The sequence below is a fragment of the Zootermopsis nevadensis genome, unplaced genomic scaffold, assembly GCF_977971745.1.
Source record: "Zootermopsis nevadensis isolate Lab colony 2312 unplaced genomic scaffold, Znev_1.0 Znev_ptg000003l, whole genome shotgun sequence".
NCBI lineage: Eukaryota > Metazoa > Arthropoda > Insecta > Blattodea > Termopsidae > Zootermopsis > Zootermopsis nevadensis.
In genome coordinates this window covers 9634141-9661485 of record NW_028259135.1, presented here as the reverse complement: position 1 = coordinate 9661485, position 27345 = coordinate 9634141, and the positions used below count along the sequence as shown (strand labels likewise).

The following is a 27345-nucleotide window of genomic DNA, read 5'->3' as shown; positions in this document are numbered from 1 at the left end:
TTTTAATTTAATACTGAGGTTTTTATTGAAATTTGTCAACACTTTCCAGTTTTCTTAAAGTCGGACAATAATAGCACATTCTTTACGTGATCTGCACATATTTCTGCAACCAACTCGAGTGTGTGTCACCAAGTATTTATCAGAGTAAAAAATACTTTTAGCAGAAATAGAAAAGAATAAAACACATATTCAAACGTGTTATTTTTCTCTACAACTTACAATACGCTTTTTCCAGAGTCTCGTGTTATTCAAACAAAGAAATGGGACTTTTATGCTGCGCCATCTTATAACATCACATTTTTATTACACCATTCAATGTCATCGCATGTTCTAATAGGAAGCCTGGCAATGATGGACTGTCATACAATTTTAAAGATAAAAGAGAATAATATGGGGGGGAGAGAGAGGGGGGGTTGAGAGAGAGAGAGAGAGAGAGAGAGAGAGAGAGAGAGAGAGAGAGAGAGAAACACAAATGGTTACAATCCCACAAAACTGTCACCAATATTTACTAGAGCTTACCACTTCTTGCTTTTCATCCTTATTCAAATCCTTGCCAAGCTTGAGGTTTGACGCAACACGCATGGCCTCCTCCACCGTTAGGTTGGCATGCAGTTGGTTGTCCTGCATGATGTAGCAGGACAGCTTGCGAAACTGACTGAGGTTGCGTTCTTGCCCATTGATCGTGATGGACCCATTCATTCCAGAAGTCCTGGAAGTTCAAGAACATTTACTATTATTTAATTCTGGCTGGAACAGTTTTTATGTCATGATTTTTTCTGTAGCTTCGAAACAACAATAACATTCCCAAGTCACTAATATAAATGTAAAATTTTTTCAAAGAATTTCAGAATTATAGTATTGTAACTTCCATAAATTTGTGGCCAGTCCAGTAGATGAGCAGCATAATTAAGTAGCCATAATTGAATTATCATTGTGTTAATCTGTCAGAATAAAATACAGGCATATTCCATGTGGTTCTAACGATCTGTAACAATGATCTAGTATTACCATCAGAGAATTTTCTTTGGACACCATACACTATGTGAAAAAAATTACATATACAGTAGATTCCAGTTAATTTGGGACATTGGTTAATCAGGGCAGCCGCTTAATTGGGCTAAAGTGTTCTAGTCCCGATGTGTCCCAATTAACCGGAATCCAATATATAGTGTTTTCAATACAGATCCTGTCTCTACCTTCAGTAGAAAGAAAGGGCGCTATGCTATATACAACTTGCTTTGGTACTGAATGTTTACAATACTCAACATATTTCCTCCTAAAATGGGAAAAAAGAAGATTATGAGTATGAATTATTCTTAACCAAACAGAGATGTTAAAACTACAAAAGAAAGACTTCTTTTAATTTTTTAGCTGTAAAGACTGCTAAATGAATATTTGGGTTTCAATATCTTACCAACTGACCACTCAAGAAATACTCCATAATATGGAGTCAGTTTCTAATTGTGAATACCATAAGTTTTCCAGCAACTACTTATCCATCCATTAATTCATTTGTCTGTTCCAATCGTTATTCATTAATTTCTATCTTTGAAAACCTCCAAATATACAAGACACATACGTTATAGCTGACGAAATTTGTTCAATATTCGAATAAAGCTCTCCTCCCTTTCAAGAGCAGCCCAGCGACAGAGGTGCAGGACTATGGTGCCGCTTCTACGTATTATTCTATGTATAACCGAAGACAAAGTGAGAAAAAGTCTGGACATCTGCCAACTAGAAACTGTTCCCACGATTCAATACCAATATGCATATGTTAAATTAGAGGGCTGACCCAAGACACTAGGCCTTCAACAACTCAACAAGTTTCCATTATAAGTGTGACAGGTCTGGGCGCAGGGAGGAGCAGTTGCTTAGATACTGAAATAACTCTCTGTTTTTCTGGATCCTCTAAGTTCCTTCCATGTTTACACCTTTACATGGTTCCACCTGAACAGCGGATATTGTTAATCAGTACATAACATTCTTCCCTATTCAATCACCAAACACCCATTCCTGTGAGGTCCCAAGTTTGGCCTGGAGATTGGACATCCTGATTGAGGATTTCTGTTACTTTCCTCTCTCCTTCCAGGCAAATGCCAGGATAGAACCTTCAATCAGGCCACAACCACTTCCTTCCACATTCTTTTCAATTCATTAATCATTTCATCGCTTAACCGCACACAGTCTAACCAGACTCTACCATCAAGTGGGTCACAAATAAATGATTGGCCTTCATATACAATCCTCCAAACGTCATCTTCCTTCCGTTTGTCATAATTTTATCTTAACTCTCCTCTATGAAAAACTAGAGTTCACAACCCATGGGCTACATGTGGCCCTTCTACGTATTTTATGCAGCTTACATGCCTTTGTTGCAGAAAACAAATTCTGTTAATATCAAATCAGTTCTTTTGGATGAGAGTAAGTGTGTGACTTTCACCTGGGACACGTTATTACTAATGAAAACTTGGAGGGATGTAAACAAAATTAAACTTGGAATTGAAAGATTACTCAAGCAAAAGTAGTATCATCTCGCTAATGGCCGATTTGTTTATAGAAAATTATTGAGTAGCATGTGAAACTATTTGTAACAAATTAGTAGCATTTCCTATACTTCTGTAGAAAGTTTTTTAACTTCGCAGCGTGCAAGTAGACAAATAAGACTGGAGCAAGTTTGGAAAAGTTTGGTAACAGCTGAATTACAGTGTCAATAAATACTTAAGAGTAAATTAATTTCACAGTCACTTCTATTGTGATGTTAAGAATTGTTTTAATGTTCATAAATTAATAACACTCAAAACATTAATAAATTAACATCTTACTTAACTGTACTTTAATAACTAAGAATAATCTTCAATAAAAATAGCTTCTTCTTATCTCTTATTTGTATCTACTCAGTATCTGGGTGAACACACTTTTTTATGAAGTGATAGTGTTTGAGAAGTTGTGTGTACTGAACAGAAGAAAGTCAGATGAAATCAACCTCAAACCAGTTAAAAACGTTATGTAAATATGAGTGAATGAAAACAAGTTCCTGGATATCGGCCATTATACTTACAGAGGAAGTTCTTCTAACGTCTGACGTTCACTTATTTGTACTGCTTAAAAGGTTGGCATGTACATTCTATTATTTTCAAAATGAAGACTTTGCGTGAGAACGGAGGTTCAACCTTCGGATATATTTTACCGACACCCAACTCCAGACGCCCAACTCAACCCCCACAAACCCTGACTTGCCTTCCGACTTTCTCCTCGAGTCGTTCTCTCTCCGGCGGACACACACAGACTGTCCTAACTGCCCTGCTGTCTGATCAGGGTCTCGAAGCCGCCGACTCCAAAGAACTTAGAGAGGGGAGATAAGCCACTTCGAGCCATGAGGCATGGCTCATCCTCCCCCCCCCCAAAAAAAAAAACTGCTCCCTGGGCCGGGGTTGTCGTAGTAAACGTGCCGGTAGCTTGAATCGCAGGTGACTTCCGGTCTGCCTCCAAGCAGCTCCTACTCTTCATGCGCGATCCCATCGCAACTCCACGGGGACTTTTCTGGCTGCTGAGTTTCCTCTCTTGCCGAGCTTCAGCGCGGTCGTCCAGTCAAATTGGCATACAGCAAACCAGATCTCCAAACTACAAGTCATTACCGGCACGTCGGAGCCCTAGCCCTGGCTTTCAGCTTCGTAGTGGGCAGTTCCTTATGACAGCAGGGCGCCGAAAGTGCATGTACACAGAGACGCCGAGAGTCACGACCGAGAACACCCCAAAAAGAAATTACAAATCAATGTGCTTGTGGTACAACACCCAACCGGAACGCAAGCCTCAATTGGTGTTACAATTGAACATACAGAATGGTATTCTGCATAAACAAGAAACAAGAATGTAACTTCACAAAAACAATGTGATAACTTTTCACAAACTTCTGAGTGCCCTCATATAGCATTTACACAGATCGAAAGAGAAGTTTTTAACATTATAACCAACTTCGAACATACAAGATCTGTTATACAAACATTTCACATTGAAACTCCTTATTGATGCAAATTGACACATACGCCACAGGTTTCAAATGTTTGCATCTCCAAGACATTACGAATACTGCACTTGGTTTTATCTCCATCCCTTTTGTCCCTTCATATTACACCAAACCTCTTCTCTTTAAGTGAGGCTGGAATTTTCTCAGCAAGGACAAGCGGATTCATTTCCACTCCAATGAGTTCATCCCCAGTCAGCCAATCCACATGAACAGGATGCTTATATTTTCCTTGATTACAACATCTCGCCTCGAGGACCGACACAAGAAAGCCAAAGGCATTTTCATACAGTTATGACATATTCATTCAATACTCTACAGCACTATATCTAAACATCATATCCATAACACTCCCCAATATTAAATATTATATCTATTACATGTCCATACCTTACTCTACGGTACTTAAACTAGACACTATACCTATAACATGTTCGTACAACACTCTCCACCTAAATACCAAACTAAACTAAACTTAAACTGAACTTAAACCAAATACCAAATTTATTATAACTATGACGGCCATCCTATTTAAGATCTATATATGTCACACTATCATTACTTACAATATACCATGCCATGTGTATAGAGAACCTGTCCCCTTGCATGGCAAAGGGGACGAGGGGGTCTGTGTGTGTCCATCGGACAGTCTTCTCCGGCTAGTCTACACGCACTATTGTTTTGGGAAAGAGAGCCCAAAGGATTTCTTTTTCCCGACTATGCCCAATTTGAACAGTGAATTGGCCTTCATCAGAAAGTTCACCAATGCCTTTGGCGAACTGCCATCCACCACGTCTATGGGTTTAACCATCCCTAACAGCACATGCATGTTAACGTTGTGGATGGAGGACGTACCGGGTGGATTCAGGGGAATCCCCCTCCCCGCGTCGACAGGACGAATGGATTCCTCCACGGGCATTTCCCCACCAACCGAAGGGAGCCCTCCAGCTTTAACCTCAGCCACTCAACATCAACGGGATATTCAGCTCCCCTTACCTACATGCGAATCGCCGAGATCTCCCGTTCCTCCTGTGTTCGCAAGAACGCGACGAAGCGGGATCGAAGCTCGGCAAGAGGACCAGTGGCATCCACTCGATACCTCTCACAGAGCTTCGTAAGGTTCTCCTTACTGAGGTCGTAGACCCAGCCAATTGTCGGAGCCATGAGAGAGAGAAGAGAAAAAAACACCAAAAACAAATAAATAAACAATTAATTCCACCAAACCGCAACACCCAGTGATCTAAAGCAAGGCCCATCCAACGCCCCACCTGACAAACTTGCCCGCTAGCACGCTCAAATACAAACAAGCGCTAGCACCGGCAAGGACGGCAGGCCATAACAGAACCTGTCTGTGCCACACGGTGTCCTAATAGCGCGTTCACCACAACACACTTAGGACCTACAAACCGTCAAAACCGTTGGAATCCAAAAAAAAACTTCCTCAAACTAAATTTCCGTTCACCAAATTTCCGAAACCACGCTCTGCTACCATTTGAGATACCTGAGATTGCCAGATTACGTTACTGAGGCCACGATCGTCCCAGGCCGGGAGGTGGTACGGCTTGGGGAGGGTAAAGCGGTGAAAAGTCAAAATAAAACCAAATGAAACTACTTCGAATAATCGAAGTATATTATTTAATGAAAAATATTTAAATATAAGATAAACAGAATCAAGACACCTTTCAGGGCTCAAACTCCGGCTGGGTATCCAACTCCAGACGCCCAACTCAACCCCCACAAACCCTGACTTGCCTTACGACTTTCTCCTCGAGTCGTTCTCTCTCCGGCGGACACACACAGACTGTCCTAACTGCCCTGCTGTCTGATCAGGGTCTCGAAGCTGCCGACTCCAAAGAACTTAGAGAGGGGAGATAAGCCACTTCGAGCCATGAGGCATGGCTCAGTGTACAAATTGTGTTAAGAAGAGAATCACGATACAATTTTTTATTGTCCTGTGTTTCGTTCGGTATATTAGTATTTTTGTACCATACGGTTGTTATTGCAATTCTTGTCTCATCAGTGGTCATGATAGTGCACTTTTACTGTATTTGCCCAGGTTGAAGAAATAATGGAGACACTTGGACTTGTGGAATGTTGCGACACTCGAACTACAAACCTCTCTGGGGGACAGCGGAAGCGCCTTTCTATTGCCTTAGAGCTTGTGAATAATCCACCAGTAATGTTCTTTGATGCTTGTGTAAAAGAAACTTCATCCACTCTTTGTGTTACACCAATTTGCAGCAGTCCAAATCTTGTGACTCCGTTGAGTGCAGTCGGCAGTGGGGGCCAGCTGGTCAAGAAGGTCCCTAACAAGAGCTGCACGCTGCCTTCCATGGGATTCTCCAGTGGCAGTGCTGCCACCAATCAGAAGAAACCCAATGAATTGAGCCACCTTCCAAAGCGGCTTCCCGTGGACATTCAGTTTACAAATCTCGCCTACTCTATATCTGAAGGAAGAAGACGAGGTAAGATTGGAAAGTGTGATGCGTTACTTAGTAACACTTTATGAAGACTTACCAACTAAATAACTAATTGTCTTAGTAATTGGCTGAATAAGTAGTTAGATATGTAAATAATCATCTAGTAACTAAGAAACCAACCAGCTTTCTAACTAACTCTGTGGCTAACTCACCCTTCTATGTAATAAGAGAGAAAAACCTCATCTGTGTCAATGTCTGAAAAAGAAAGAAAGAAAGAAAGAAAGAAATGTAAAGTCTCAACATTATTAGAAATTATTTACCTGATTTCACACTTCAGAGAGATATGTATATCTGGAAAGATATTAACTTGAGTATGATCACAGTGGACAGTACTGTTCATTTGAGCAGCATGAAGGATCTAGAATTACAGACATAACTGATCTGGTTCCCAAGTTCTAAACTGGAATGCACATTTAAACAGGACGTAGAACTATAAAACGTTAACATCACTGGGTTACAGATATTGCTCACCTGATCCCTCATGGTGGATAAGAATGTTCGTTTGAGTAGGATGTAGAACTGTAGAAAACTGGAAGTTGGGAACCCTGTATTCTGTTTGCAATGCTTGAGATTCTCATCTGAGTCCAAAAGAGACGTGGTACAGGCCACTTCTGGAACTGACACTGTGCCTCCAGTCATGCACTCAGGCATGCCATTTGAAAGTATCCCTGCAAATATATAAAACACCAATACCTGAATGGAAAGTATGTGGAACTCAAACAATTCCATCACAGAAGCCTGTCTCGATTCTGGCAGCACTAAGATGATCGTTGATTCAGTTCCCTTCAAAATACTACACTTCAGACTCTACACACTCTGCTAGTACTTGTATAACTTCACAAAAATAAGACATTTATGTTACTTTGACATCTGCAAGAATGCATACCTCGAATGAGTTAGTGTTAACCTTTGAACAAACACGGCATGCACAATGTGTGCAATATAGAACAAACGTGGTGTCTACATAAGTAGAAGCGATGTAGTATCTCTAATCTAGGTTGTGACAACATACATATCGAAATTATCGATTACAGTTATAAATGACAAATCAGTCATTACATTCCTAGAAAGCAGACATAACCTGTTATACGAGGCGCGTCCACAAAGTAAGTTTCCCACTCGTCCCACAGCTAGCAAACCTTATATTGCGCGAAGCGACTGTGCGTACGTGATAGAGCAATGACGCAGCATGGCGCATGCACTAACAGTACTTCCCGCGTTCTCACAGTAGCATCGTTGCAGCTGTTGAAGATGGAGGTTCTTATTCCAGCTCCCGCCGACTGTGAAGTGCGGTCAGTGATAACGCTAGGCCGCACACGGCTCGACGGACAGCAAGTCTCCTGCAGGAGTTCAGCTGGGAGGTGTTTAATCATCCACCCTACAGCCCGGACCTCGCTCCCAGTGATTTCCATCTTTTCCTACACCTCAAGAAATTCCTGTCCGGTCAGCGTCAGCGTTTTGAGAATGACAGAGAGGCGGAGATGGTTGTCACACAGTGGTTCCAATCCCAGGCGGCTGACTTCTACGACACAGGTATTCAAAAGTTGGTCCCACGGTATGACAAATGTCTCAATTGCGGTGGCGAATATGTTGAAAAATAGCTGGACACTTGCTGTATCTGTTGCAATAAATATTTCTATGAAATTGTGTTTTGTTTCTGTAAACGGCCCCAGGGAAACTTACTTTGAGGTTCGCCTCGTATTTGTGAAGTATTTTCAATTTTTTTAAAGTTGCACTGCTTTTAAAACTTTTATAAAAATAAATATTAGAGGTCAGTGTTGTAACTGCTAAATCACAATTGTTATCTGACACACAGCGCTTATACAGAATGGAAATGAAAGAATGCTGAATACCTAAAATTTTTGTGTTGTCATTAATGACTGTAATAGAGGAATAGACATTCAATCTGTTGTCAAATGTCAAGTGGCTGCAGAGAATAATGAGCATTCATTTATTTGTACATGAACAAATGCAAAGAGTAAAATCATCTGAAAATTCAAATGTAAAGACAGTTTATTGAAGGTGACTAGTCACAAGATCTACTAAGGAGTAGTTCTAAAGCAAGAAAAATATTCCAGGTTAACTTTAAGAATCCTCAGTTTGTATTTCAGCTTATATTAAATGACTGAACTAGCAGACAAACTGACACATTACTGTCGCCACTCGTACATGGCTGGTCACTTCCCTTTGCACCTTTCAGTCGTATCAGAAATAAAATGTTAGTTGGCAACTATCTAAAAAATTATGTTTTCAGTTTAATGATGATCACTGACAATACCAATGTATTGCCAGTGGGATGCAGCTGAATCAGAATAGCATTACTGACTAAGCCACATTACCAAAAGCAATTTTTTGCAGTTATGGGGAATGGTCATACTCACTTTGTAAAAAATAATTAAATAACTATGTGCACATTGGCACTGCACCTACATGACTGGAGAGAGCAATCGAAAACACCCACTATATCAAGAATAGAGAAACGGCACTCTCATTACAACCATAAATACTCCTATATTTAACAACGATATATTAACCACGCATAAAAACCATATGTAAAAACAGACTTGTCGTTACTGGTCATAAATTCTTACATCTGATTCTTGCTGTACTAAGAAAAACAGTAACACAAAAGAGAGAGGGGCAAAGCAGTGATAGGCTAACATGTATAAGTTTCAGTTTCGATTGACTCTGTTAGAACTGATGCAGCTAGTCTAACGCTTCCACTTACTGTCAGTGTTTTCCTTGACGATATCATTAGCTATGCACATTTCTGTCACATTGGATGCAGACTGCTGTTGATTTAGATTGTTGCACTTTCCACTGTTCACAGCCATCACCAGCTTAGGAATGCACTCACCATGCTCGCCACAAGCCACTTCCATCACTGGAAACTGGAAGCAATTGGTATGACATGATCTGTAGCGTCAAGTCAAACTACCTCAAATGCAAACAGCACAAGCAGCTGCTCCTCAGGCACAGTTTTCCAATTAAGCATCAAATATGGTGGTAGTTTCATGCCATCTTATAACACCATCATCATAACAGCCTTGGATCTCCCAACTATAAAGCAGGAGTCAACCACGACGTTCACACCTTTTGATAGATCCTCTTTGACACTAGTCCTTCTTTTCTCGACATTATCTGCCACTTTTCTAACCTTAACTGGTGATGTACAGTCTGGGAGAAAGCAGCAGAAACAATATCTAATTTTCTTCATCTTTCTTTGTGTCTACTGATATTTCCTTTGCTTCCTCAGGCCTTTCAGCACAGCTTGTATGGGGGAAATTTAGTCTGGCTGAGGCCTGGGAGACAGATTTTACCGATTCATGGCTCTCATTGGAGCAAATTCGCGTTAACATACGTAATTGCAGAGATGACTGTATTTATAATTTTTATTAAAAATCAGCGATGTAAGAATTACGATTTAGTATAAGAATCAGTACAAGATACATTGTAAAACGTTATAAATAATAGTAACATATTTTTTTTCACTTTTTGACTCGCTGGTTTCAAAATTGGCGTTATTCTGAATCGTCGGAAATCGAGGGCTACCTGTATTTCTGTGGGTGTGAAGTCAGTTATAGTTTTGGAAAACTGTATTCTTGTGTTGTGTTTTGCATTAGGCCTATTTCTGTATTTTGTTCCTGTTTCTGAATGCTATTTTGCACAGTATGTAGATAGAAACAAGGAACTTATTCACAGCTATATTTGAAATGAATACAAACTTGATGACAGCTGGAAAGGATTATCAACACTGGGGAACAAAACTACAGAATATCTTGAACCAAACTCTGCCATATGATAATCATTAAACTTTTGTCTGTGGCAGTGCGTGTTGCAAAACTGCAACCTATTGCAAAATGAAAATCAGTTTTCATTGTGAATGGAATCTTTTTCACAGTAAGAATTTGACAATGAATGATTCAATGGCTACTAAGTGCATTCTGATGCAATAGCTTTAATATGTGCAATAAAACTATGTGTTTTCCCAACCACTAATCATGAATGATCTATGTAAATATCAACTACAATCTTTTTCAGCCATGTAGAGGTCAGTTATACTGAAAATATCACAAAAAAATGCGTACCCCGTGACTAATAATATTTGTTTCCCTAAACCAGAATAGCGTGACTTAACATATAGAATCCATCCACCCTTTTAGTATACTAAATCTGTTCTAAAAAATATTTATTGCACTACCCCTTTGTTCACATATTTGGCCTGTTTCATCCAATATGAAAATATTCTAAATGTACAGTAATGAATTTGAGCCGGGATAGTTCAGTCAGTATAGTGACTAGCTACGGGCTGGACAACCGGGGTTCAATCCCCGACGGGGGCAGAGGATTTTTCTTCTAGCCTCTGCGTCCAGACCGGCTCTGGGGCCCACCCAGCCTCCTCTACAATGGGTACGGGGTCCTTTCCCGGGGGTAAAGCCGGCCGGGGCGTGATGCTGACCACTCACCCCATCTAGTGCCGTGGTCAAGAAAGAGTAGGAGCTATACCTCCACTCACCCCAAGCGCCTGTATGGCACGTAGCAGGACAAACTTTACTTTACAGTAATGAACTAAACAAAATAAAAATTAAAATGATTGCAGGCTTGTAAGGACCACCAACGAGACCCAGATTTCTGTGTAGTGGCGAGAGTTGAAGCCTTCATTGCTGGCTGGGGCCTGCAAGAAGCTCTAACTAGAGCAGAAGCTTACAGAAATGCTGGTGCTGATGCCATTCTCATTCACAGCAAGAAGTCTGACCCCTCTGATATTGAAGCTTTCATGTCTCAGTGGGGAAACAAGGTATGCAGCAATTGGTATTTTAAGGTTTGTATGAGCAACCAGATTCCGAATTTCTGCAACAACTAAAAACATTGATGAGCTGGTGTACTGGGTCATTTAATTATAAACCCTGATTATACACTCCACATATTCCAAACACAGTACAGAAATAATAAATGGAAATAAAATACTGTTGGCTCATGAGCTCATATACACTAGTGGTGGACTAGTGGTTAGCTTGCTTGCCAATAGACCCAAGGTTCACGGGTTCAAACCCGGCTGAGGTTGATGGATTTTTAAGGGTTTCAAAAATCTATAGCACAACTTCCTTTAGAGGGGAAGTAAAGACTGAGGTCCCATGTTGTAAATTTGCTGCATGTAAAATTACCTTATGAGCATGAAGGAGATGTTTTGTAAGCAAAATTCAGCGGCCATTTCTCACCCAAGTCTCTCCTGATTCTCTACTAGATGGCTCTAGCAGACAAATCAGAATCAAGTAGAAATTGTGCAGAGGCAGTGGGCTTGTCACTCACTACTCATAAATTCACACTTCAAAGACAAAGAAACCTCCCACGTGGGAGGAGGCCAAGGCTCGACTTTGGGCTGTTGTGCCATAGAAAGAAGAAATATAAGGAAGTAGAAAGAAAGAACAAAAGTAGTACAATGTGGCTACATGTTAATGATTGAAAATACATTGATATGGTAACAGGATCACAAACAAACATATTCAAGTCACATACACTATCTACTATAATTTCAAAGTTAAACTTTCAAAGGCCTAATTTAATCTCTGCGGAGGTACTGAGGTTATTTTTACCACGCGATTTTCAACTGGCCGGCATCTTAAATGAATGCAACTATCGCATAACAGCAGAGATGAATGTACACATCAATTGCATTAAAGACCCGCAGTCAATCGCGGACCAACGAACTGCCAATTGTAAGCGTGTAAAATATATTTCTTAAATTCCCTTCATTTTATTAAATTATTTCAGACCGTTACCGCAATGCCATTGTATTACTCATCAATGTTTCCGTGCTGGGAACCCACGTCATTGACTTCCCGTTCATTTACATAATAAAAGAGTTTCAATTTACTCCGACTCTGATTACGACATTCCGTAAAGCAACACATCAAGGCGAAAATCGAGGCCTACACGCAATAGCATTCTAATCTTCATAAAAATTTAACGTACTAACTGACAAATGTGAAAAAACTGAAGGAAGCTATAAACCTACGTGCTGTTAGCACATATGCATCAAACGACTTAGACACACGAAAATAGAAAAGATGACCAGGAATCTAGAAAAATCACCAATTCAAATGACACCAATTAACTCTGCCCCCTAGGTACGGCTGTGGCAATGGTCGTATTCAGGTTCTTGAAAATCCCTGAAAAAGATAAATGAGGTCCACTTAACAACAACAACATAATTGCAGTTTTCATAATAATAAATTGAAGTGAGATCTCACCTATTAAGATAAGATGATGTATCTGTGACCCCGCGTTTTGGCTCTGTTGGAAATCCTGAAAAAAATAAACGAGGTCGAATTAACAACAACAACATAATTGCAGTTTTCATAATAATAATTTGAAGTAAAAGCTCACCTATTAAGATGATGTATCTGCGACCCAGCGTTTCGGCGGTGTTGGAAATCCTGAAAAACAATAACAAAAAATTAACGTGCTCCAGCCAACATCATTGTAGCTTTAATAATAATTTCAAGTACAATCTGCCAAATAAGGAAAGACTAAAGCAAAGGTATAGAGCTAAGTACTGCTATCACCTACACAACAAGAGGGCCTTGTCGTTCGACAAGCAAAAGTAGACAATTCATACCAGTAGTAAAGACCTACAACAAGATACAAGGTCTCCTACTACCAGCAAGTATGCGTCAACTGAAAGAGATGCCCAAAACTCAAGAAAAGTGGTGGTCAGGTTTATCCAAGTCCTGAAAAACTAAGACGCAAGTTACTGTTAATACACAGGGAGACCTCGATTTGCGCCGATTCAGAACAACGCAAATTTTGAAACCAAAAAGTCAAAAAAATATATTTTACTATTATTTACAACATTTTACAATGTTTCTCGTACCGATTCTTATACTAAATCGTAATTCTTACATCGCTCATTTCGAATGAAAATTATAAATACAGTCCTCTCTACAATTACGTATGTTTCATTAACGCGAATTTGCTCCAATGACATCGATGAATCAGAAAAAGCCGTTTGTGAAATGAAAACTTTTGCATATGCAAGTTTGCTCATATGCAATTTCATTCCTGGCCCTTTAAACTTTCAAGGGACTAATTTAATCTCTGCGGAGGTACCGAGGCTATTTTTACTACACGATTTTCAATTGGTCGGCATCTTACATGAATGCAACTATCGCATAACAGCAGAGATGACTGTACACATCAATTGCATTAAAGACCCGCAGTCAATCGCGGGGACCAACGAACTGCCGATTGTAAGTGTGTAAAATATATTTTTTAAATTCCCTTAATTTTATTAAGTTATTTCAGACCTTTACCGTAATGCCATTATATTACTCATCAAACTTTGGGTGCTGGGAACCCACGTCATTGACTACCCATTCATTTACATAATAAAAGAGTTTCAATTCACTCCTACTCCGATTACGACATTTCGTCCAGCAACACATCAAGGCGAAAATCGTGGGCTACACGCAATAGCATTCTTATCTTGATAAAAATTTAACTTACTACCTGACAAATATGAAAAAAATTAAGGAGGATATAAACTTAAGTGCTGCTAGATGCATCAAAGGGCTTAGACATAGGAAAGGTTACCAGGAATCAAGAAAACTCACCAATTCAAATGACATGAATTAACTCTGCCCCCTAGGTATGGCGGTGGCAATGGTGGTATTCACGTTGATGAAAATCCTTCAAAAAAATAAACGAGGTTCAATTAACAACAACATAATTGCAGTTTTCATAATTATAATTTGAAGTAAGATCTCACCTATTAAGATTAAATGATGTATCTGCAAGCCAGTGTTTCGGAGGTGTTGGAAATCCTAAAAATCAAACCAACAAACAATAACATGTTCCAGCCAACATCATTGTAGCATTAATAATAATTTCAAATACAATCTGCCAAATAAGGAAATATTAAAGCAAAGGTATAAAGTTAAGTACTGCTATCACCTATACAACAAGAGGGATTTGTCGTTCGACAAGAAAAAGTAGATGCCCCAAAATGAAGACAACTCACCAATTAAAGGAAAATGAAACCGACGGTGGTGGACAGAATGTTGAAAATCCTGAAAAATGAGTTCCAATTAACACAATATCATCGTAGTTTCATAATAATTCAAAGTACAATTCATACAAGTAGTAAAGACCTACAACTCCTACTACCAGCAAGTATGCATCAACTGAAATCGAGAGATGCTCAAAACCCAAGAAAACTGGTAGTCAGGTTTTTCGAAATCCTGAAAAACTAAGACGCAACTTACGGTTAATACACAGGTAAACCTCGATTTGCGCCGATTTAGAACAACGCCAATTTTGAAACCAGAAAGTCAAAAAGTGAAAAAAATATATTTTACTATTATTTACAACATTTTACAATGTTTCTCGTACCGATTCTTATACTAAATCGTAATTCTTACATCGCTCATTTCGAATGAAAATTATAAATACAGTCCTCTCTACAATTGCGTATGTCTCGTTAACGCGAATTTGCTCCAATGACATCGATGAATCGGAAAAAACCATTTGTGAAATGGTAACTTTTGCATATGCGAGTTTCCTCATATGCAATTTCATTCCTAGCCCTTTAAACTTTCAAAGGACTAATTTAATCTCTGTGGAGGTACCGAGGTTATTTTTACTACGCGATTTTCAAATGGTCAGCATCTTACATGAATGCAACTATCGCATAACAGCAGAGATGACTGTACACATCAATTGCATTAAAGACCCGGAGTCAATCACGGGGACCAACGAACTGCCGATTGTAAGCGTGTAAAATATATTTCTTAAATTCCCTTAACTTTATTAAGTTATTTCCGAGCTTTACCGTAATGTCATTGTATTACTCATTAAAGTTTGGGTGCTGGGAACGCACGTCATTGACTTCCCATTCATTTACATTATGAAACAGTTTCAATTTACTTCGACTCCGATTACGACATTTCGTCCAGCAACACATCCAGGCGAAAATCGAGGGCTGCACGCAATAGCATTCTAATCTTGATAAAAATTTAACTTACTACCTGACAAATATAAAAATACTGAAGGAGGCTATAAACTTACGTGCTGCTAGCACGTATCCATCTAAGGGCTTAGACGCACTAAAAGAGAAACGATGACCAGGAATCAAGAAAACTCACCAATTCAAATGACTCGAATTAACTCTGCCCCCTAGGTATGGCGATGGCAATGGTGGTATTCAGGTTCTTGAAAACCCCTGAAAAAAATAAACGAGGTCCAATTAACAACAACATAATTGCAGTTTTCATAACAATAATTTGAAGTAAAATCTCAGCTATTACAATAAGATGATGTATCTGCGACCTCAAGTTTCAGCAGTCCTGAAAAACAAAAACAAAAATATAACGTGTTCCAGTGAAAAATCATTGTAGCTTTAATAATAATTTCAAGTACAATCTGAAAAATAAGGTAAACTAAAGCAAAGGTATAAACTTAAGTACTGCTACCACCTACACAAAAAGAGGGTCTTCTCATTCGACAAGCAAAATTAGATGCCCGAAATGAAGACAACTCACCAATTAAAGAAAAATGAAACCGACGGTGGTGGACAGACTGTCAAAAATTCTGAAAAATAGAGTTCCAATTTAAAAAAGATTACCAGTGCAACCGCCCTTCCGCAGACTGTTTTCTTCTCACTCTGGTTGCCACGGGATCAAACCCAGTAGCGTGCCCGGTTTGGTTGCGGTTACAGCTTGATATAACTTCGGATAATGCGGAAGGATATAAGGAATAATAATTGGTGTAGGGTTTGTCGGCGATCAAGATTTTCCGACTCTCAGGGATTATACGGGGACTGCGATAGTTGGAGCGACCGTGCGCCAAGGACGTGAAATCTGTGGGGATGATCAACTGCAGACCACACTGAAGTCACCTTAGAAATGTTTCACCTTTTATTTCCTTTCGAGACACTGCTGTACAATACGTTATTCTGATTGTAGGGCAGCGCGATGATTCGGCTGTGGTATTTATAATTGTAACAATCAAGCAGAAACTGTCTGCTTGCCTTGAAGAACCGAAATTTCAGAGAGCGAGCACCAACGCAATCTCGATTCTTATATTCCCGCAACGTAACTGTTCTTGAATTTTGAATTGAATACGACAATCCGATTCGCCCTCCAAAAAGTCACTTATGACGTCGGAAACGTGCCGAACAGCCACATTCAAATTCCATTGGTCCGAGTCGTAGTGGAGCAGCGGTCATCTGGCAATCGTCACTCCACACCTACTAGGGCGCCCCAAACCAAGGGTCACTAAACCGAATGTCGGGGAAAGAGACTTTCACACGCCAGGATGGCGCCACTCTCTTTCCCAATGTGATACATTGGACAAAGCCAAAATTTAATAAAATAACTCAAATTTTGATGAAGTGAGGTGTACCAAGTATCATCTAATCACACCTCCTTCGTTCATATAAACCAGATTAATATGCCAAAGCCTGGTTTACCCCTCATTTCAAGTTTCAGTCCGTTCGGGAATTGAACCACGGACCCGGACTAGCACACCAGGAATCAAGAAAACTCACCAATTCAAATGACACGAATTAACTCTGCCCCCTAGGTATGGCGATGGCAATGGTGGTATTCAGGTTGTTGAAAATCCCTGAAAAAAATAAACGAGGTCCAATTATCAACAACAACATAATTGCAGTTTTCATAATAATAATTTGAAGTAAAATCTCACCTATTAAGATAATATGATGTATCCGCAACCCCACTACCAGGCGGGGTTGGAAATCCTGAAAAACAAACCAACAAACAATAACGTGCTCCAGTCAACATCATTGTAGCTTTAATAATAATTTCAAGTACAATCTGCCAAATAAGGAAAAACTAATGCAAATTTATAGAGTTAAGTACTGTTACCACCTACACAACAAGAGGGCGTTGTCGTTCGACAAGCAAAAGTAGATGCCCCAAAATGAAGACAACTCACCAATTAAAGAAAAATGAAACCGACGGTGGAGGACAGACTGTCAAAAATACTGAAAAAAAGAGTTCCAATTAAAACAGTATCATCGTAGTTTCATAATAATTTAAAGTACAATCCGTACAAGTAGTAAAGACCTACAAGATAGAAGGGCTCCTACCACCATCAAGAATGCATCAACAGAAATCGAGAGATGCCCAAAACTCAAGGAAACTCACCTATACGGAGGAGACGACCTGACACCGGCCCCCTAGATACGGCGGTGTTAGTGGTAGTGTCCTGTTGTCAGAAACCTGAATTTAATGTACAATCTGCCAATAACAATGACCGTGTAAAAAAATCAATTGACTCTAATAACCGAAGATTTACAAATTTTCAAATTACCATTGACCAGAACAGCACAAGCTGAGACGCAATTTCAAACCGTCCCACTAGAAGCCCAATTTAACACACCTGAAGGCTGAGATCCAAAACACGCGGTGTCAGAGAAACTCTTACGTATTTAATCAAACGAGTCGGAAATATGTATATATCGCCAAAACCTGGCAGAATGAAAATGAGAATTCAGATAATTACGAAAATCTGTTTTCATCCTGTGCTTAGTGGTCGACGAGGTCAACACGGCGTCAAAACCCAGTGAAACATTTGCATTATCGTCAGCGCAGTAAAAAAAAACCTAACATCTAACAAAACTACGGAGTTTTAACAGAAAATTCAAAACGGTTGAAGCTTTACGCGAGTTCAAAATAACATCGACCACAACACAATCTGAGACGCAACCTCAAGCCGGCCCACTAGAAGCCCAATTTAACACACCTGAAGGCTGAGATCCAAAGCACACGTATTTAATTAAACGAATCGGAAATATAATCGCCAAAAATTGGCAGAATGAAAATGAGAATTCAGAGAATTATGAAGCGCTAGGCGATAACTGATATCAATGCGGCCCATTAGAGACCCCAACATACCTGAGGACTGGAGATGTCCCAGTTCAACTGTAGCGCAAGAACAAGTAAAATGTGAAACACTCCCGAGGTAAACTCATATTTGGCGACCTGCCAATTTACGCGGAGCACGAAAGGCAAAGATAAAACATTCATCCACACGCGTGACAGCAGAGACCCTATCGGGCGCAATCGAATTCTGAAAAAGATTTTAGCTTGGAAGGTCACGCATTGCATCCACTTCGCAAATCTTCTAAATCAACCTGCGAGAACAGGCGTACCTTAACCCAAGCCTCGGTGGAATACGTTGGATCCCGGTTAACTGCGACACATCGGCCCATTAACCGGAATCTATTGTATATAGATACATTTACCATACTCGTGTACCGTCCTGGTGGTAAAATCACATTTATGATCTCTCGTACTAAGACAAAATCCTCCTAGGCACTGATTTATAAACAGATTAACATTTCCTGAAGAATAGTTTCAGAAACACTTCATATTTTCATCACGTTTACATCTAGAAACTGCAAAGAAATTAAGCCTTTCAGTGTCTGTCTCCCAAACATACTATATATCCAAAAACTGCAGTCAAACTCCTTTTTTTATTTGCATTTAGGATATGTTACTAAATTACATTTGTCTCGGTGACTCGTAGAGTGTTTCAGGAGTTGGCTCTGATCGCATTAACAGGCGACTGGTTTGTCATTGACTCCTCCACATGAGGACAAAAGTTGCACTCAATCACTTCTTTAAATACATTTCTGCAATGCAAAAAATTCAGTACCATTAACACAATTTTTGTTTTCTAGTCAATGATTGCAGTAATGATCAGTCATATCAAAGACTACTTAGGATGACAATATCTAACAATTTTATCCAATCTCAAGAAATGAATTTATCAGCAACACTTATACTTACCTTGTACCTGCGTATTATCTGTGGTTGCCCCTGTATATTATGAATATGCACTCCATCATATCCTGCACCATGTCATGCATATATGAATCTACAAGTAAAGCGGACCATCATAATTTCTATTAAAACATCGGCTACATATGCATTACATTACTGGTGACTTATGATAATGCACCCTCATGGATCCTAGTCAAACCACACCACCATGTCCCTCACATCTATATCTACGCACAATTACCAATGTTATAAGCGATTCATCCGTGGCACTACCACTTCCCTCCTATCTCTCATTACATACAATTTATCCATGTTATGTGAGATTCACCCAAGATACTACCACTACCTTGGAAGTCTACCCAGGTATAATTACTATTATTATTATTATTTAGTGTTCTGTCTGACGACAGGTCCATATGAACAGGATCCTTCCATCCTTTTCTCGGACTGGGACCTGTTCATATACGTTCTTGGCAGATGATCCAGAAGTGGTTTGCCATTGCCTTCTTCTGTGTGTGAATGGAGTAATTGTTGGGATGCCACGGAGAAACCGGGGAAGCCCCCGGAGGAAAACTCCGTGTTGCCTAGACCACGGCCTTGCCCAACACAAGTTTACAAGGCCAGCGTTCTAACTGCTAGACCACCGTGGCTTATAATTACTATACACGATATAAATATTGACTATCTCTCTGAAAGCTGCCGTAAGCAATGTCTAAATTCTCTTTTAGCAACGTTTAATCTTATCCCTACAGTTAGCTTTCCCACAAGAATTCAAAATAGCTCCAATTCTGCCATCGATAATATTTTTGTAGATAGTTACACGTTAGAACACGTTTCCATTAAACCGGTAATAAATGGGCTATCTGATCTTGATGCCCAACTATTAGTTATAAAAAACATAAACCTTATTTCTAACTTTCGCAATGAAAAGAAGGTAACTAGTGATAAATGAAGTCACTTTAAATGAATTTATACAACACCTCAGTAGCGAAGATTGGGAATTATTACTCAGTGGGATTCAAAGTTCAATTCTTTTCTAAACGTCTTTTTAAGCATATTTGAAAAAAGTTTTCCTACTAAAACAGAGAAAAAATTGTAAGACTTGAGGTTCTCACAGCGGTGAATATGAAGATTTCTGTCTTCTGGGTTATTGCGCTGTGTAGTCTGGTCGATGTTAACCAACGTTTCAGAGGTCATACTGCCTCCGTCATCAGGGCGATGAATATGCCAATAGGCCAACCAACCAACCAAAAAGCTAACCGAGGGCGGAGGCCTGCGCAAGCGCAAGCATCGTCCCTACCTAGGTGACACCATTCCTGCACTCAAGGCGCATTGCTGGAAATGGTAAACGGTCTTAATATAAAAAAAAAAAAAACGAAAATTTTGCTGACGCTAACAGGGTTACGCCGTGGCTGGAGCCTCGACCATTCAAACTGGGATCTGTTGCTGCTGATGGGAGGTTATCCCGTCAGGCAAGTTGTCCAAAGGAATTTGGTTGGTTGGATCTCTGGGGTTTGAACCCAGAGAGGGGGGGGCCGTTTCGGCTGAAGGCCTCTGCGGCGTGGGGGAAAGATCATTTCAGCTGATGGCCTCCACGATCGGGGGGGGGGGAGGGTGGCGGGCCGTGCCCCTATTAAGTTATACCCTGGCATTCGCCTTACAACTGAGGAAAAGCACGGAAAACCTCAGTCAGGGTAGCCGAGTAGTCTAATCACTCGTTGTGCCGACTTGGCCGTCGTTTGGGGACGGCCTCGGCTGGCCTGCTGGACATCGGTCGCCCTCGGTTGCCCTTGGGCGACCTCTGGCAGCCCTCGTTCGGCACGAGTGCCTCCCGAGTTGCCGAACTAAGGGGTTCCCCACACCAGCTAACCTCGAGTCAAATCTCTCAGTCAGTGCTCTGGTGTGGTCGGCAAAGAAAGGGACCCCCAGATCCTCATGTATTTTATGCCAATAGGACCAACCAACCACCAACCAAAAAGCTAACTGAGGGCGGAGGCCTGCGCAAGCGCAAGCATCGTCCCTACCTAGGTGACACCATTCCTGCACTCAAGGCGCATTGCTGGAAATGGTAAACTGTCTTAATATAAAAACGGAAATTTTGCTCACGCTAACAGGGTTACGCCGTGGCTGGAGCCTCGACCATTCAAACTGGGATCTGTTGCTGCTGATGGGAGGTTATCCCGTCAGGCAAGTTGTCCAAAGGAATTTGGTTGGTTGGATCTCTGGGGTTTGAACCCAGAGAGGGAGGGGCCGTTTCGGCTGAAGGCCTCTGCGGCGTGGGGGGAAGATCATTTCAGCTGATGGCCTCCATGATCGGGGGGGGGGGGGGAGGGTGGTTGGTTCTGGCGGCGCACTCTTGCGTATACAGAGTTCCCTGCGAGTGCGGAAAAGTCTACATCGGCCAGACAGGCCGTTCCGTTGAGGCCAGGATCAAGGAGCACGAACGCCACATCCGGCTCGGGCAGCCCGAGAAATCTGCGGTTGCTGAACACCGCTTCAACTTGGAGCACAAGATACAGCTAGAGGACACTTCTATCCTCTCCTCAAAAACCGGCTACATGGACCGGTTAATCAGGGAAGCCATCGAGATCGAACTTCATCCTGATAACTTTAACAGGGAAGATGGACTTCACCTGAGCCGGTCCTGGAAGCCTCTGATCCACACACTCCGAGGACTCCGAGAACGAGCAAGAGTGCGCCGCCAGAACCAACCAGACCAGTAACTCGGCCCCTTTCAGGGCCTTTATCCATACAACTACACTCACCTTTGTCTCTCTACTTTCTCTCCCTCTCCCACCCTCGCCCACGTGCTACCATTGGTCCACTCCCATACCTGCTCCCATTGGCTCGGGGCAGGCTACACCTTTCACGTCCCTGCCTATAAAATCCAACTCCTCACACCCTATTGGCATATTCATCGCCCTGATGACGGAGGCAGTATGACCTCTGAAACGTTGGTTAACATCGACCAGACTACACAGCGCAATAACCCAGAAGACAGAAATCTTCAGAGAAAAAATTGTCTGAAACCAACGTATGGATAACTAAAGGCATCAAAACATAATGCAAATTTAAGCGAGCTCTTTACCTAAGTAGTAGGTCCAGTAATAACCCACTATTGAAGCAACACTATAGAAAATATTGTAAAATTTTATCTCAAATCATTAAAGAAGCTAAACGCATGCATTACAATAAATTGATAGTAGATTATGAAAATAAAGTAAAAACTGCTTGGAAAATTGTAAAAAAGGAAACTGGCAAACAATCTACAGACATTGAAAGCCAACCATTAATGATAAATAGTAACAGAGAAAATGATCCTTAATTTATAGCTAACTATTTTAATACCTACTTTTTAACGATTATAGAAAGAATGAACAGCAGTGATACCATAACTCCAAAAACCGAAGATGCAATGAAGTTCTTGGCTAAGGCAATTCCTAATTCATTTCCAAATATCAATCTTATTCCTACCACACCAAATGAAATTAAAAGCATAATAACTTCTCTCAAGTCAAAAAATTCATGTGGCTATGATGGAATTTCATCTAAAGTACTTAAATCTTGTGTAGATTATATAAGTATTCCATTAAGTTATCTCTGTAATCATTCAATGGCTGTAAGAATGTTTCCTGAAAGACTTAAATATTCAAAAGTAAAACCACTATATAAAAAGGGTGAAAAATCCTGCATCTCTAACTACAGACCTATTTCACTGCTGACAACTTTTTCTAAAATTTTTTGGAAAGTTATATGCAAGAGAGTAAATAATTTCTTAAACTCAAACAACATCCTTGTTGAGGTGCAATTTGGATTTAGAAAAAATCTCTCAACAGAAAAGGCTCTATTTAGTTTCCCTAATGAAATTGTATGTGCCCTTAACAATAAAATGCATGTGGGTGGAATATTTTGTGACCTAGCCAAGGCATTTGATTGTGTAAACCATGAAATATTACTAATGAAACTGAAATTTTATGGAATTCGAGGTATAGCAGGACAATGGTTTAAATCCTACCTAAATATTAGAAGGCAGAAAGTAGAAATTAAAAGCCCCCATACTAATCATAATACCTATTCAGAATGGGGTATCGTAAATCACAGAGTGCCACAAGGTTCAGTTCTTGGACCCTTACTTTTCCTCATATATATAAATGACTTGCCGGCAACTATAAACTCTATACCCAAACCTATTCTTTTTGCTGATGATACAAGTATCATTATTGCACACCAAGAATTGATCTATCTTGAAGATATCATGAATGATGTCTTTGCCAACACAAACAAATGGTTTAGACCTAACAAACTGGCACTAAATTTTGAAAAAAACAAACTTCATAAAATTTGTTACTAAGCACAAGACATATCCTAGGTTAAATATAGGTTTTGAAGAAAAATTAATTGTGGAAGTTGAAACAAACAAATTCCTTGGCTTACAAGTCGACAGTACCTCAGATTGGAAGAAACACATTGAGTATATTATTCCCAAATTAAGCTCTGCATGCTTCGCCATGAGAACAGTCGTACCACTCATGACAATAGATACTTTAAAGCTAGTTTACTTTGCTTACTTTCACTCTGTAGTGTCATATGGATTAATCTTTTGGGGAAATTCAACAGACAGTAGTAACGTTTTTTTACATGCAAAATAAAATAATTAGAATAATGGCCGGTGTCAAAAGCAGGGTATCTTGTAGAAAATTATTTCGTAAATTTAATATACTTCCACTTGCAAGTGAATTTATGCTCTGCTTGCTATAATTTTTGGTGGAAAACTTGGGTAAATTTAAAAGAAATACAGATTTACATATTTTAAATACAAGACGTAAACATGATCTATATGTGCCAAATGCTAAGTTTACTAAATATCAGAAAGGAGTGTACTATACAGGTATCAAGTTGTTTAATAATCTTCCACCAACAATTAAAAGTCTAAATTATGATATAAAGGTATTCAAGCCTGCATTGAAAGATTACCTCTTTACTCACTACTCCTATTCTGTAATGATTTCATCTCTGCTGAAAATGTTTAAGCTTTAGTATATCCATAATCTACGTATATGTAAAGCAAGTTCTGTATTCATATTTAAAGTTCTCAGGTTTATATATATTAATTTGTAAAATTATTTTTCATACTTGTATTGCAGAATCTGAAATTTATGTACATTGATATGTGAAATACGTTCTTGTACTTGTGTTGAAAGTTGTGAAGTGTATGTATATTGTATGAAATGACATGTTCTACATCCTTTGGTTGAGTCCTAAGAAGGATCTATGGAATATAAATAAACTCTACTCTACTCTACTCTATCAGAACATGGATATAATTTGCAAAGCAGTTACAAAATGGAATTACTTAATAACTGTACATAAATCAACTGATGTTCACAAAATTTTTGGTCAGCTTTTCGACAGGTTTACTTAGAGACGAACACTAGACGCAGCAAAAACGAGGAACACAGTTATACCAATCTACTATAATGTTTGCTGTCTTCAGATCGTCACTAATTCTGTGTGCATTTCTAATTTCAACCCCCATGACCCTTGATCTCCGCTCAGCCAGCGCTGTGTGAAACAGAATACTGCACATTTCTTTGCATAATTTGCATACCGAGTTCGAAGTCGGCTCGTCAAAATGGTCTGCAGTCCAATTGCACAGTAGTGCAGTGTTCTGAACTGATAGCATGAACTCGGTAACCCCCCTGTGGCCATTGTACATTCCCGTGAGCTGTTTGAATGGGACATTGCCTCAGCTTATCAAAACAAATCCCCTTGCTGAACGGATCTGTATTTATGCAGATCGTGTGATGCCCTTGAATCATGCTTCTATGTTCGTGACCAATGGCCAAGATTTCAAAGTCATGAGAAATCTTCAGAACAATGTAATGCAGGCAGTTTGGGATACCCTGATGAGCCAACATGTATCCACCCCACCCCGAGTTAACTTAAAATTCACAATCTACAATCTGGAGAAATAAACTTCTGATAAATTCCAAACTCACGTAATTACCATAGAAAAGATTTTTTTTAAAATTCAGTAGACCCGTTTTTCATAAGCAAATATCTGACCACCTTGTGTATGAATGAACACAATTGTCCGTAAACAGAAGGTTCACTTGCGTATAAACAAAATTTTACGTAATTTCATACCGGTCAAATTATAACTGTATTTACGTGAAAGTCAAACATATTTTGCACATACGACATTCTCTACCACGCAGACAGAAGCCATAGTTTTCTCAGAAACTTATGCAACCATCAAGAAATCATCCTACAAAATCATGATCCAGATTTTGACCGCCCCATAAAACTCAAATGTCATTGCATTTCAAATCATGAATTATACTTAATGGGACTTTAAGAGAAAACCAAACAGTCATAAAGACGACGACAGATAAAAAGTTACGAAAGATAACACGCAGAATGAAGGAGACCCATTAGATACCCAATATGACAAACTCGAATCCAATGATTTGTTATTGGGTTATGTGCCGCGTCATATAGCTAAATGTCCATTAAACCACAAAACACGACTAGTAGCCCGAGTAGGATTAAATTTAACTCAGTCGTAGTTAAAGCTTTTATATCAGCCTTTACTATTAATACCATTTTGTACCTTAAGTAATGGTAAAACATAAATACCACCGACAACTAAACACAAATTCATTAACGCAGAAAGTTTCAAAATAATACTTCAACAAAGTAAAGAATAATAAACGTTTCTGAAGTCGGGGGCGGAGAGTAAGGCACCGTGCATTATGTTCGACCATCAAACATGGTATAAAATCGCATAAAGGCATCCATATTGCTACGAATTATTCAAAAAATATTAAATCTACAACAGTAACTGAAGCAGATGCATCAACTAACGCAAAGAATTTGCCAAATTAAAAGGCAACTTGTTTGAAATTAAGCCTAAAAGTCTAGAAACAGACAAACAAAGCTTCAAGGCTTTGAACTAACAGCGACTAACCACAATAGTAACCAATATGCAATAACGAAAGGGCACACCAGCTGCCCGACGTACCTCAGGATTCCAGAAGTCCGCGCTCAACCACAGGTAAAAGGAAACTCCGTTAGCGAATATAAACTCCTCGAAGGAAACCTCTGATCTGGCAACTTGCCAAGTTTCGAGGTGCATTATGGGAAAGGCAAAGATAATCATTAAGCAACGAGGGCGATGTCACAGATACTTTTTATCAGACAACTACCCACGCTATGGATCACAGATAAAGTTACATTTCACGTCCTCATGGTGACGAGTAAATTGTCACATTACATACGTCATAGAGCGGTTTACACCAAGAAATACATTACAAATTTAAACAAGTAGCTTGTAAGCAGTCAAGGTCTGGATAATATCTTTGTAAAGTCATGAGGTCGCAAGTCTAAGCGTACATCGTGTCTTAAGTGAGCCATCGAGAACAACTACATACGCTTTTTAAGGTAGGCCTCGGTGGTAAATAGCACAAATAACACACATAACAGGCACAAAATTATTACGTCTTAAATGGTAACCCTATATTATACGAAGTTAAAAGTGTATTTTTTGTAGACAGTGATAACTTTGTCGTACTTTAAAACCCACGGCCATGTTTAATCCTACGACCCAGAATATGTACAAACTGCTCAAAACATTTCAGAGTCCAAACGTAATCACAGCCCTTATTAGGGGGTAAAGAAGGCCAGAGTCTGGAGCTTTACACTTTTTCCTTGTAGGACAAAGACCTAAGCCAGCATAGTCATGATATTCATTTTTATTTCTTCATTTTAATTCAGGGATACATTCTTGAAAAAAGATTTTCGCAGTTTTCTCCTCCTCTATCATCATCTTCTGCAGTAGGTGAACGGTCATTAAATAAGTCTAACCCAGTAAGTTAAAATCGCAACTCATCACTTTTTATGTTTACGTATGCCGTACAGACAGACAGAAAGACGCTGGCCTACCACGTACTCAGATCTGTTTCCCATAACGAAACGAGGTGCTAAATTGACTGGAAGAATTCAGTTCGTCTGATCTCATACTTCTTTTTCTGCA

At 39.7% G+C, this 27345-nt stretch overlaps 2 protein-coding genes across 16 annotated transcripts in view; both read right to left on the bottom strand.

Moving 5' to 3' along the window:
• Nucleotides 1-417: 417 nt before the first annotated feature.
• Nucleotides 418-27345, bottom strand: part of LOC147874972 (uncharacterized) — a 36398-nt gene continuing 9470 nt past the window's right edge. For 5 of the 7 annotated variants that reach the window (XM_087342410.1, XM_087342412.1, XM_087342409.1 and 2 more), the window contains exons 3-6: nucleotides 9230-9392; nucleotides 6973-7169; nucleotides 6654-6696; nucleotides 6328-6468 (exon numbers count right to left, since the gene is read on the bottom strand). In XM_087342410.1, the coding sequence (XP_087198536.1) occupies nucleotides 6658-6696; nucleotides 6973-7169; nucleotides 9230-9392 (399 nt within the window). In that variant the 3' untranslated portion in view covers nucleotides 6328-6468; nucleotides 6654-6657. Of the gene's footprint in view, nucleotides 710-6137; nucleotides 6469-6653; nucleotides 6697-6972; nucleotides 7170-9229; nucleotides 9393-27345 lie in introns of those variants that run through there. The other 2 variants (XM_087342416.1, XM_087342415.1) reach the window with 2 other exon arrangements.
• Nucleotides 12611-26463, bottom strand: LOC110838641 (uncharacterized). 9 transcript variants are annotated; one of them, XR_015533539.1, is made up of 11 exons: nucleotides 18420-19026; nucleotides 17670-17730; nucleotides 17206-17260; nucleotides 17048-17124; nucleotides 16041-16089; nucleotides 15802-15845; nucleotides 15645-15723; nucleotides 14522-14570; nucleotides 14270-14324; nucleotides 14115-14190; nucleotides 12898-12938 (listed from the first exon to the last, which is right to left on the bottom strand). XR_015533539.1 is itself a non-coding variant. In XM_087342418.1 (6 exons), the coding sequence occupies exons 1-6, from the start codon at nucleotides 26446-26448 to the stop codon at nucleotides 12626-12628; spliced, it is 375 nt and encodes a 124-aa protein (XP_087198544.1). In that variant the 5' UTR covers nucleotides 26449-26463; the 3' UTR covers nucleotides 12611-12625. The 9 variants fall into 9 exon arrangements, 2 of the variants coding, with proteins under 2 accessions (XP_087198544.1, XP_087198543.1); XR_015533544.1 differs by lacking the exons at nucleotides 15802-15845; nucleotides 16041-16089 and adding an exon at nucleotides 17458-17506 and having other exon boundaries at nucleotides 15645-15721; XR_015533540.1 differs by lacking the exon at nucleotides 16041-16089.

Coding starts and splice junctions, on each gene's coding strand:
- LOC110838641 (XM_087342417.1), bottom strand. CDS start 18,632: ATGCAATGCGTGACCTTCCAAGCTAAAATCTTTTTCAGAATTCGATTG. Junction 17,731..18,419: donor GGGACATCTCCAGTCCTCAG/GTATGTTGGGGT, acceptor TTCTGACAACAG/GACACTACCACTAACACCGC. Junction 12,808..12,888: donor CAGATACATCATCTTAATAG/GTGAGCTTTTAC, acceptor TATTTTTTTCAG/GATTTCCAACAGAGCCAAAA.